Source organism: Myiozetetes cayanensis, unplaced genomic scaffold (genome assembly GCF_022539395.1).
Source record: "Myiozetetes cayanensis isolate MyiCay16 unplaced genomic scaffold, myiCay2020 scf1, whole genome shotgun sequence".
In the NCBI taxonomy this organism is placed as follows: domain Eukaryota; kingdom Metazoa; phylum Chordata; class Aves; order Passeriformes; family Tyrannidae; genus Myiozetetes; species Myiozetetes cayanensis.
The window spans coordinates 139,620,349-139,632,849 of NW_026086604.1; the positions used below are offsets into that span (position 1 = coordinate 139,620,349).

The 12,501-nt window shown below is 37.1% G+C and overlaps 1 protein-coding gene across 4 annotated transcripts in view; it reads right to left on the minus strand.

The window, feature by feature from the left end:
• Positions 1–505: 505 nt before the first annotated feature.
• Positions 506–12,501, minus strand: part of PFKP (phosphofructokinase, platelet) — a 44,630-nt gene continuing 32,634 nt past the window's right edge. For 2 of the 4 annotated variants that reach the window (XM_050332339.1, XM_050332351.1), the window contains 7 exons: positions 9,045–9,197; positions 5,349–5,513; positions 4,233–4,294; positions 3,136–3,247; positions 2,266–2,365; positions 1,522–1,627; positions 506–1,042 (listed from right to left, as the gene is read on the minus strand). In XM_050332339.1, coding sequence (XP_050188296.1) covers positions 892–1,042; positions 1,522–1,627; positions 2,266–2,365; positions 3,136–3,247; positions 4,233–4,294; positions 5,349–5,513; positions 9,045–9,197 — 849 coding nt within the window. In that variant the 3' untranslated portion in view covers positions 506–891. Of the gene's footprint in view, positions 1,043–1,521; positions 1,628–1,932; positions 2,366–3,135; positions 3,248–4,232; positions 4,295–5,348; positions 5,514–9,044; positions 9,198–12,501 lie in introns of those variants that run through there. The other 2 variants (XM_050332331.1, XR_007630895.1) reach the window with 2 other exon arrangements.

Genomic DNA, 12,501 nt, shown 5'->3' on the forward strand with positions numbered 1-12,501 from the left:
TGCAGTGCAGTGGGCGAATCCCTAATGAATCAGGGGACAGTCTATTTTAAGTTCAGCTTAGTTTGCCAATTTGGGCAGCATTCAGTCATATTTTGGTATTACACGGTTTAGTATTTAAATTCCTGTCAAGGTCCAGGTAATATAAGCTGGCATGAGGAAACAGTTTTGGCTGTTTGGCAGCCTAATTTCAAAAATCATATTATTATTTTTGATCATTATGGTAGTTTTTTTTAATACTCGTGAGAAAATAAGAAAATCTGAGAAAATCTTGAGCTCTGAGAAAATGGAAACATGAAATTCAGAAGGGTATAACCTGGTACTTGCTTCAAGTTGTTGAAGCTTCTCCTCCCTGTTCCCATCCCCAAGACAATAGTTTTATCATTCCTGTACAAGGCAAAACAGCAGTTTCTTTTTTCCTTCACTAGTGTGTATGGAGAATCCTTCACCAGGTGTCATTCCCTAATTGTTTAAAAGCAGGTGAACACAATTTGTGACACATCACACGTGATGTTTGCAACAGTACTTTATTTCACTTCAGGAACATTAAGCACATCCTGTAACTCAACACAAAGCTAGCCATCTACACTTAGTTTTGGGGTGTAAGTACTCTGAAACAAAGTGCAGTAGATGAGTAACTTACAGAGTGCATAGAACGGTGTTGCACTTGCTTTGTTAAAGGGCAGAATCAGTAACTGGTGCTCTTCCATTAGATGCAAGGGTTTGTCTCAAACATAACACACATACAGGACAAAATCTGTGTGACAGCTGAACGTCTTGTTTCACATAAAGTGCTGGAACAATAATTTAAATGTTACAAAACAAAGCTGTAACGATTCTAAAGCATTGTTACTCACAATGTGCATCTATGACAACGATCTAAATGTGATGTGTTTAGATGGGTGCGGGCACTGCTTCCTTGGGGAGCATGGCCACGTGCTCCAGCTGGCCTGAGTCTGACACATCATAACTAGTCTTGTACTTGGCCAGGATCTTCATCAGCGGTCGCAGCTTCAGCCACCACTGCTCCTTGGGAATCCTGTGCCTGGTGGGGAAAACAGGGAGGTCATTGACTGATATACACGGGGGGTAAGGCAAACACCTTCCTTATAAACAGGATCAGACATTGACCTTTATGGTGGGATGTAAACACTGATCCAAAATGGGGAAAATTAAGGACAGTATCCTGGAAGATGTTATTTACAGGTAAGCATAATACTGAATTTGGCACAAAAATGCTGCCCCACTCAACCAGAAGTAATTCCAGGCATTAGAACAATTTGTTCAAAAAGGCAGCAGAGTCCCAGAACTCACAGTGAGAGACTTGCAAGTATAAGGATGAGGAGAAAGCACGAAGGGAAAAGACCAGTGTGAACAAATCAGAGTGAATCAGTGGCCAAAGGCAGGCCCAAGCCTGCAGCAGTGAGAGGTGAGGCAAACAGTGTGAGCACTGCAGGAAAGTGTTTGAAGAGGTGAAGGGAAGGCTGTGCCGAGGTGCTTGACATGGAAGCAGCAAATACATACACAAAGTCTGTTTCAGTCTTGAGCTCAGCCACAGGCTGGAACACGAGGTTGCGTCTGCGCATTCCCAGCAAACACACTGAGTCATCGGTATTGGCAAATACTTTTCCTAAAAAGAATGAAGTAATTCAGGATCTTTCTTTCTCATGTGTACAAGGGCAAATACCATTTTTCTGTAATTAAACTGAATCAAAAGCTTACAGCAGCTTTATTTTAGCTACTGATTACTTAACAGAATGATCATCAATTAGTGCTTTAATAGGGTTAGATCTTCACTTTTTTAGCTTAGCTTTGGTAATTAGCAATGCAATCACAGTGCAATTAAGCAACAATAAGACTGAATTTTAGCATCCGGTTTTAAATTAGATTGTAGGAAATCGTGCTTTACAAAAACTCCTGAAGAAGGCACATTACCTGCTTCTGTCTCCCATAAAGGCAGCATGAAACAAAAAGGAAGAACACATGTAACTATATAAGCACCAGTTCCTGCAGCATGAAAACCTGCAATCACACTAGCATTTTTTTTTAAAAGAAAGATGATATAACAGCTATCTGAATTATTGACCTTGCTCAAGAGGAAATCTTCATACAGCAGGAAGCACAGCAAGGCACTACCGAATAATAAACACATCAAGAGGGCAAGAAATACACTGACTTACTTAACGTTGTATGTTTGCATAGTGGAGTAGTCTTATAAACTGACAATCAAATACAGTAACAAAGGGATTACATGAAACATTTCTGCACCTTTCCGGTAGGTTTCTTTCAGTTTTGTGGAGATCCACTGCATAGCTTTTGCTGAAATTTTTGTCCCAAAATTTCTATCAAATGGCGAAGGTGCTCCACCCTGTGTAAAAGTTTAAGCGTGGGTTAATTCAGTTATCAAACCAGGATCTGTGTCTGTTTTATCAGGCATCTCTGCTAATGGCCTGCTCTGTCTCTTATTTTCATTTCCCCCACTTGGCAACATAAATAAATCAAAAACCACCAGCACATACATCAATCTAAGGCATTTAAAAAACTGCATTCAGGACCTGCAGAATTCTCATGGAATCAGTGCTACATCTCACTTAGATGAACAGAGGGCACTGTTGGCCCTTTCCTCCACCTCAGCCTTGGTGGTAAGTGTAGCCAAATCAGAAACTCCCTCTCTGCCCACTAACAAGCTGCATTGAGAGATAAAGAAATGTAGTTCAGAGGCCAAAGGAGTACCCCACTACTCTCTCTTCCACAAAAACATCCATCTGCACAGATTTCCTTAATGAAATCCAATCTCTTCCCAGGGCTCAGAAGGCAGATACATTATGGATGGGCAGATAAGTGTGTTACAAGAATGTATTAGAATAAGAAAAAGTGGAATTGTTGCTTAATATAGTCAGAAGAGGAACAAAAATGAAGATCATTAAGAATCTAATGCATATTTTCCCTAGATTTTTTTAACAGGGATTGCACTAAAATCTCATGCTAAAAAGAAGCTCAGAACTTCTGAGTTACCTACAAACAGAAATCCACACTTTTTTTTCTTTAATCCTGAGTCAGACTTCTTTGAATGCTTGAAGAGTGTATGCTCTTTGTCCATACAGTTTGTCTTGTCTATAACTTTAAGGTCGTATTTACCTGCTGCATGTGGCCCAATACATTTTTTCGACAGTCAAACACTCCTTTTCCTTCTTCAGAATACAGCTGATAAATGAAGTCAGTTGTGTAGTTCTCATTGCAGTTCTCATTTCTGTAACAATTAAGGCCAGGTACACTTAGCAAATTTACTATGAAATACTGGATGCTTTTACAGCTGTTGAATGACAAGTGTTTTCCCCATTTTCTTGATACCAGTAATCCTGGCTTTGACATTTTCATCTAATCACACATGCTCACTTCCCTGTAACTTGCTCAGAATTTTGCAGTCTGCATTACTGTTACTGCACTTACAATGCTGGAAGGTCACTGTTGACTAAGGCAGTGAAAAGTAATTGTTTTAAGTCTGACAAATTCGTTACACAGAGGAAAAACTCCACTAAAAGTCACTGACCTCCAGTGTCATCATTTTGCCCTTTATCAAAACATGGATACTGAACAGGACCTTTAGAGTATTCCTTACTAATATTGTAAATGTAGGACATTTTTCACCCCAGTCATTTAACTAGTAGAACCTGAACAAATATAATGGTACCCTCATACAGGTTATAGTGGTATTAATTTTCAGCCCTACACTATTTGGCAAACTGAAAACAAATGCTCAAGGAAGAGAGAAGCTATAGGCTGCCTACAGAAGTATGATTTTAAACCATGATAATATATTTTAAATATTTTCATTTCTGAAAGGTATTTTATTCTACATTATCTTCTAAAATCTAAGCAGCATTTTTATTGTAAAAGCCATATTGTACGTGTACACCTTTACGATGCACACTACCTGTAGTAAGAAAGAATCTAGAATAAAAGACAAACCTGCTAAGAAAACAGACTGAAAACAGGATAAAATATTAGACTACAGTGCAAATATACTTACACAGAAAGAAGTAAGTTTTGGACTTAAGCTTCCAGACAGGTCCCAGAGTTGCCTTCTGGAGTAACAGCTTTACTAAAAACCTCATGCTAAAGGAACAACCGAAGAGTATAGACTTGGGAGCGTCATTCCAAGTGGCCAAGCAGCCAAACCCGTCTGGAAATGCTCAGTATCACTGATTCCATCTATTACAATTACCTTTACCTACCTCAGCACTAGACCACGCTGGATACTGGTTTTCATTTTTTCAGTCAAGTGTTCCACATTAGCCTAGAAACAACAAAACTATTTTCAAAGAGCCACACAGAACTCTTAAACAACCTTTATGAGCCTACATTTCCTGAAAACCTCTGTCAAGTATTCCACATAGAGCATTGTGTGCAAATTCAAATAACTGAGAATTTTGAAGATCCAGGATAATATGGTGTGTATGGCTACTCATCTTGGGCTAGAACTAACATCCTCCTCTACATTACAAGTAACTGACTTTTATAAAAAAAGTGTTTTTATGTGCTATACTGGTAGAGCATCAAGCTTGATACACATAAAAATACAGAAACTGTCACAGAAGACCACAGCTGGCCTTACTCCCAGTCCTGCCAACAGTCCTGTTATGGATACCATGCTGTGCTGGTATTCCCCTACAGGATATGATGAGTACATGCCACTGAAAAATGAGTGGGGATAAGTTATGGTTCATTGCACATCTCTGCTTTTCAGGATATTTCTATTGGTTTAGCTTTGCATTTGTCTATGACTGCATCTCTCACCAACTACTGCAGAAGTCCTCACAGGAGACAAGTTCCGTGTCAGCTGGTGTATGTAAAACACCCTAATCCGTAATCCCTAAAGCCTGAGGTCTTTATTTTAGTAACACCTCCAGACATGCTCTGAATAGCTCTGGTAACAGTCAGTACCCAACAAACCTGACAAACTGGTCAGCTCCTGACCTGAACAGCCTTCTAACACAGCTCTACCATAATGAAAGAATTGTTGGGGGTTTTTTTTAGCTCTATTTTTGGTTTTATTTTAAAACTACCCAAGTCTGTTCATTTAATCTGAGTTTTAGTCAAAAGACTAAAAATTAAACAATTTATCTAGCAGAGTTCAATGGCTGACACTATTATTTTTGTCATTTACTGAACTTGGTGTCAATAGCTATGTTCCTTTATATTATGGCGTAAGAACCACCATGACAAGCACAGCTTTTAGATACAATATAAACTTTTTCCTTAAATGAGCCATTTACTTCAAGTACACACATGATGTACAACGATTTTAGGATCTACTTAAAAACGAGCAAAATGTTTCCAATGCTGTATACCTGGAGCTCTCGAATATCAAACTGCTCTTCAAAGATATAAGCAGCATCAGCTCCTGCTGCCAGGGCCCCCATGTTGGCCAGGTAACCGCAATAACCACCCATGGTCTCGATGATGAACACGCGGCGCTTGGTGCCACTGGCCGACTGTTTGATCCGGTCACACGTCTGGTCAGAGACAAGATGTTCTAAGTATACATTTAAAAACAGCCCGAATTTTATGTTATTGTATGTCATGCAACTTTGCATCACTTACTGGTTAAAAAAAAAAAAAAATAATTAGAAAATACTTAAAAATTCCAAAATTGCATAACTTGCATTTAACTATAATAATTACCAAATAAAGTATTTCTTATAAATCATACGCTGAACAGCAGAGTCAAAATAAAATGTTTCTTTACTATCAACTCTCATTTATTTTCTTCCTGCAAATACTAAAACAAGAGCTCATTTTAGTTTGTAAATGGACTTAACAGTTGGGTATCTGTGTTTTTAAATACAGATACAAATTGATATAATGGAGCTTTATAATAAATTCTGGTATGAGTAAATTTCTCTTCTTTAACTCTATTCAGTACTGAAGTTTGTTTAAGTTGAAATTCCCAACCATACTGAACAGTTACAACTTTGTAAGTCCTGAACATGTGCTGCCCAATTACTTTCAGTAACAATATCTACACAAATATTTTTATTTCAAGCACTACTGGTGCATGTTTTAAAATGTTTTTGTTTTTTTACTAATAGGTACATACTATAAAAAGACTGCAATCTTCATCTGCACCTTACTCTGATCAGCATAAGGAATGTTCTCTACAAGGAGATGTGTTGCTTACATGAAACCAATTAAAAGCAGTATTTATTAGAGCTGCCTAAGAGACTTGGAAAGTAACAATCTCCAGTGTGGCAAGACCTAGGAAACTTAGGAAAATACAGAAACTAGGTAATAGGTTACAATACACCTCTAGGTTTTAATAATATTCAAAAATCTATTTGACAAAATCAACTCCTGGAATGAATTTTTCCGCCATTCCAAGTTATTTTAAAAGTCATCAATTAATGTATCTTCCTTTCAAAAAGCAAGTAAGAGAAATAAAAATATCCCATTTCCTTGTCTTAGAAATAAATAAATAGGATGTACCATGCTTTATGACAGGAAGGATTTTGTGAAACTGATGTATCGTCCCAACACCAGTTCTGTTTAGTAAAAAACGGAAACAGAAGTACCTGGGAAGTTTGTCATCTTGAAACCTGAATTATGGTAACGTTTAAAAATTCCCATGCATTACTGATTTCCTGAATAAGTAGATAACTGTAGATGCTGTAATATTTGAGGTTTTTACAGCCATTCAGCTAACTGAAAATACTACTTCAGGCTGAAATGCAGATTGTGAGCAATATGGTCTTTAAAACCATATCTAACAGACCACAGAACACATAATTAATTGATACATGAGAAAATTTAAAATAATAAACAAATCCTAGAACTTCTAAAAAAATACAGTTTAATGCATAGAAAGACTAAGTACAGCTAGCAAAGGATACACATGTAATTTAATTTATATATATTTTATTTTTATATTTTCATAGATGAACACAGATGCAGAATTCACATGAATTTACTGAGAATACGAATTGTTATTCTGTTATCCTAAGCAGAAAGTATCTCCGTAACAAACTATGTCACAAAAGCCTACTATCAGTTTTTCAAAACAAACTTTCTTTTACCTGTCTAGGATTTTACAACGTGTTCAAGTACTTTTCTTTGCCATTTCAGATATTGTTTCATGAGAATTTTTTCAGAATACTGCAGAACTGAACCAGTGTTACCTCACTTTTAAAAAGCTGCCTGGAACTGGATAGGTATGTTTAACTTACAAGAAAAAAAATCTTGGCTTTAGACCCTAAGTAAATAAACACATGTGAAGATTTTCACCATTTTGAGAGACTTAAAACATTTGTAAACCCCAAGATTTCTAAAAAAGTTTTCCAGCTGCTGGTAGTAGAGTGCAATTTTTTTCCTTTTGAGGATCTCCAGGTTCTTAGCAAGGATGTAAATCATTAGTTGCTTATGGGACTAACCACTTAGATCTACTTAGAAGAGGTTTTATTCTTGACTGTACAAAAGACATAGGAGAAACTTTTCACTATTCCTGCTTTCTCAGAATGACTGTGACAGAAACACCCAAATACAGAAATGGGACAAATCATTAATTCATATACTACTCTACAGGCTGGAAAGGCCAAACCTCAAATGCTTGGTGCGGGTTTCAGACACCTTTAACATGAAGGAAAGTGGACCCTTTTTTGAGCAATCTTTGGAATTCCATTGCTAGTTGAGCTTCATATGAACTGATCCAGCTTAACAAAAAATCCTGATATTCAAAACTTCACCAACAGTGTTTTATTGTTACCATAACCAATTATAAACTAACCACAATAAACTTAGATACCTTTTTTACTAAGAGCTTTATTGAAAGCTGTACAGATTGCAATTAATAATAATAATAAAAAAATTAAATAAAAGGAAGCAGCATTATATGCAATCATTTGTTGCCCCACTGTGTTTTAATGTTTTCACTTTTAAAGGTGCATCACTATTAGAGGTCACTATTAGCAGACTTACCTACTTCTATAAATGTCAGGCTAAGGGAGAGCAGCTAATGGAGTGGTAAAAATACCCATGTCCTGCCTACAGACGTATTGCTATGATGTGCCCTCACTACACCTTAGGACATCTTCACCCCAGGGATGCTGTCCTGCAGCTCCCAAGGACCAGGCAATCCTGTATTCTGACACAGCTCTTCCAGTTATCTACTGGACCTTTTTCACTGTATATAAAGAAGTAACACTGTATTAGAGGAGGAAAACAAACCTGCATTTCTCAACCCCCTGCATCTCCAGACTGGCTTTCTTGGCCAATTACTTCATAATTAGTTATACAGATTGCTAATGAGGGGTTTGATAAAACCCAGAACTGTTCACAGATTTACTCATTTGCTTGAATTAGACCTCAGCTCAGTTCCCTTTGCTGTGTCACCAGCAGAGTTGATAGGATAAGTGAACAACTGAGAGTGCTCGCAGAGCAGTTGTACCCAAGGGAAAAAGTTATGGCAGACTAAAACTAGAAAACTGATTGTTTTGACTGAAATGAAAAACTCATTCATAGCAAGTTCTGGCCTCGAACTGTTTAGTCAAACATCAGTGACAGACTTAAGTGCTTATGCTATGCATGCATTTACACACACTTAATATATATTAAGCCTGATGGAGTCTATGGGATTATTCATATGTTTAATCTTAATCATGTACTTAAAATGCTCTACTGCACTGAGCTTGGTCAGTAGTTCATGCAATAAATGGGGCATTTATTTATAAAACACGTGCATTCTTTTTTTACCTAATACATAAGATAAAAATGAATTTAAACCAAGCAAAATATTTTATTCTCAGTAAAAGCAAATACTCTAAGCACTACTGCAGCAGTCTTGAAGAACAGAACAGAGTACCCAAAAGTTAAACACACAACATAATACTTTGCATAAGGTTAATTTTTAATCAGCCTTGGAAAACTTCTAAAATATAAACCATAAAAAAATACAGTAACTGAGTTACTCTGGAAAACTAAACATTTCAAGGTCTTTAAGTATCCTATTCTTACACATTTTATCATCTTAACTTTTAAAAGATACACAGTCTTACCTCCACAATAGCATTCAAGGCAGTGTCGGCACCAATGCTAAAGTCTGTGCCGGGCACATTGTTGCTAATAGTAGCAGGCAACATACAGATAGGAACGCTAAACTCCTCAAAGCGGGAACGTGCCTCGTGGAGCTGCAGACAACTTTCATAGGCCTGAAGCAGTGGTACAAGTGTGAGTGACACATTCCTTGTCTTTGGACTGCTCTGCTAATGACTCCTGGCATGTGATGGTAAACGTGGCTGTCCATTGGCCCGAGCAAATACAATTGGTGAGATTATTTGGGGAGGGGGAAAATATCCTGTTCATACCACAACAGTGCACTGGGGTTGCATTGGCACAATGCTCTTTGAAGAAAAGCAGAGGATTAGTAGAAGTTAGCACAGACTGAACGTGAAGTGTGCACTGCAGAGAGGTTTGAAGCAGCTGGGCAGAAAAGGATGGCATAAGGCCAGACTGGAAACCATTCCACAAAAAAGCACTTGAAGAAGGAAGCTCGATACATGTTAAGGAGCTCAGAAAGTTAACCAGTAAAACCCTTGCCACTTGAAGGAAATGCTTAAAGATGCTTTTTAAAAAACTATGTTATCCTATCAAGACACACATCTACTTCCACCAAGAAAAGGGAAAAAAGTTTGCACATGCCTTCAAGGATTCTATCAACATCACACATCTGCCTCTATGCACACAGACTGGATACAGGCCCAGAAAAATCCAGGAATATGTGCACATGGATGGGTTAATAAAGTCTGCAAGTATAGTTCAAGGATTCTTTGAAAAGCAGCTGTAGATCCTTTGAAAGATTCTACTAAATAAATGATCATGCCAAAATAAAGGTTAAGATTTTGCAGCTGGTTTAAGTCAGTAAATACATTTTTTTAGTTACATTATTCCAATTATTTCTAATCTAATCAGCATCTCTCATGATGTGTGACAGTTTTTCAAACTGACTATGTAATGACTCTCTGCAAGAAAGTCTGATTACATAGTACACTACTTTTTCTCCATATTTCTCCCTGAAAGGACTGATGTTCACAGAAGTCTCATTTTCTCAATTTCTCAAATCAGTTCAGAGAAGTAAACTATTGCAGATCAAAATCAGATAACTATCAAGGTATGTCCAGGCATATCTACACAGTGACCGATTTAAGCAATAACTTAGAAGAAAATAATGGGAAAAAAATTCACCTGTGAGAGTTCTGATCTCTATCCCAGATAAGAGCAGATCCTGTTAGTGAGGACAGGTTATTTTTGGCTGTTGGTGCAGAAGTGCAAACTGACTTTCTGAAATCTATCTCTTCTTGCATATCTTGCAAATGCAATTTTCAGTGAAGCTCAGTGCTAGGATGTACCTCTATTTCAAGGCTGAAATACAGCCTAAAAGACTGACCTTTCCAATCCGTAAAGCTGAGAAGCAGTACAGTCACAGGAGCAACAAATGTGGGGATTTTGATTTTTGAGTAGATGAGACCTCACTGATGACATTTCTGTAATTGCCTGGTCCAACTCAACTCAGTCAGACTGCTTTGCATTTTCATTTCTACCAAAAAAATAAAGTCATAGTGGTTTGGTAAAACCACATGGCTTACTATAGATCTGCAAAACATGAGTTTCTCTAAAATGTTTTATACTGAGACTTCTGGAAAACCAAACTGAAGGGAGCTTTGGGAGGAAATAACTAACATAATTGGTTAGTCTGTAATTATGATATGTTAAGATGCATTTAAGATATGTTTTACTTGCATTAAATATTGACATTTTATTTGATGCAAGTGATTTCAGCCAACATATCCAAAGACTATACCTTCACCAAGCATGAGCATTAGATGACTGTATGCAACGTCTTTGCATCACTGTGGCAAAATATGAAAATGCTTTCAATGTAGGGTCACTTAATTCTATAGGGTAAGCAAGTGATCAGTGGTTTTAATAACTAGTTATACAACTATTTTTTGTAAAGAATTACTACAGTAAAATCATAGAAGGATAATGTTAATAAAGTGGTTTAATAATTTCCAACCCTTTTATTGGACTTGTTTTATTAAAAAGGTTATTGTTATAACCGAGGATGCTTCATAAAAATATGTGCAGTCAAGCAAGGACTTTGGTTTGCTGACTGTATCTAAATGCAAACCATCATGGAAGGGATTGGAGTTACTGCCCTTGCTTCACATCAGCTGTTGCTAGGACTGAAGCAGATGCAAAAGTAACTAACATGAACAGGCTCATCTTCAGCTTCCTAGTTCAGAGTAATGTGGAGTCACATTTACTGGGAGGGTACAGGAGTTTGTGCTTTCCAAGGTAAATGTGTGGAGGCTGCCTTAAGGCAATATAATTGTAGCTTTCATTGCTCCATGGGGGCTGTTTGCTATTATTTCCCCACAAAAGCAATTCATCAGCCTGTACCCCCTTCCCTTTGTTGACAGTAAAAGACAGGTTGTCAAAGAAACACATTCAAGTTTTAGCCTCTTCCTTTTTCAGGTTCCATTTTTCTCAATCTCTTGCTAATACCTTTTTCATTCCCTCATTCATTTCTACATCTCCTCAAATCAAATGAATTTTATTCTGTACCTTGTGGGTGTTTATCCCTTTTTCCATCCATTTCCTCTAGCCTATCAGTAGGTTTTGTTTTCAAATTAAATTTTCATCCTTTCCATGGTAAGCTGCTGGAAGAGTCTAACTTTTAATTCACTCTGCTTAATTAATTACAGACTAGGTTGGTGCTTTTCAGTTCCACCTGCAAAATGTATTGCTAAGGTCTCTTTTTGATCACTATTAAGTAATCCAACTTGCATCTGGAAAGAAATTTGCATCCTTCACAGTTCTGTAAGAAAAAACCTAACACTTCTTGGTTGTCACATTCCTGATGCCTGAAACAATATTCTATTCATTTCACTGAATTAGCAACATAAAGTTGAAAATATAGGTATTTTTATTACGGTAGTTATTTTAGTGATGCTCCATTTCATAGGAAACTCGAAGTTCATGTTCTTAATCCTGCCATCCTAAAAAATTTATCTTGTATGCCTATATATATATATATATATATATACACACACATACAAGCCATTTACATGCCTTGACAAGTTATAAACAGCTGACAGGTATCTAATAATGCCAAACACCAACAAGCCCTTATTACCCAGTACAACTGTACTTACCTTAACTACAAGTTGTCAAGATCTTACAAGAACAAACAGTACCACAGAAAAATTAAAGCGTGATGCATTTTGGTGTTCAGAAGAGGTACTACTACTCTGAGGACACCAAAAACTATGATGCATTTATTGACCTAACAGTGGTAATAAGAATAAAAAACTATATATGAACTAGATCTAATGGACAATTATCCATCTCCTACTTTCGTTTACCACAGTCGATTGTGTGACGTGTATCGAGCCTATCGGTCACATTTAACACGGGGCTCAGTTCCTACTGAACCTGATCTGAGCATGACAT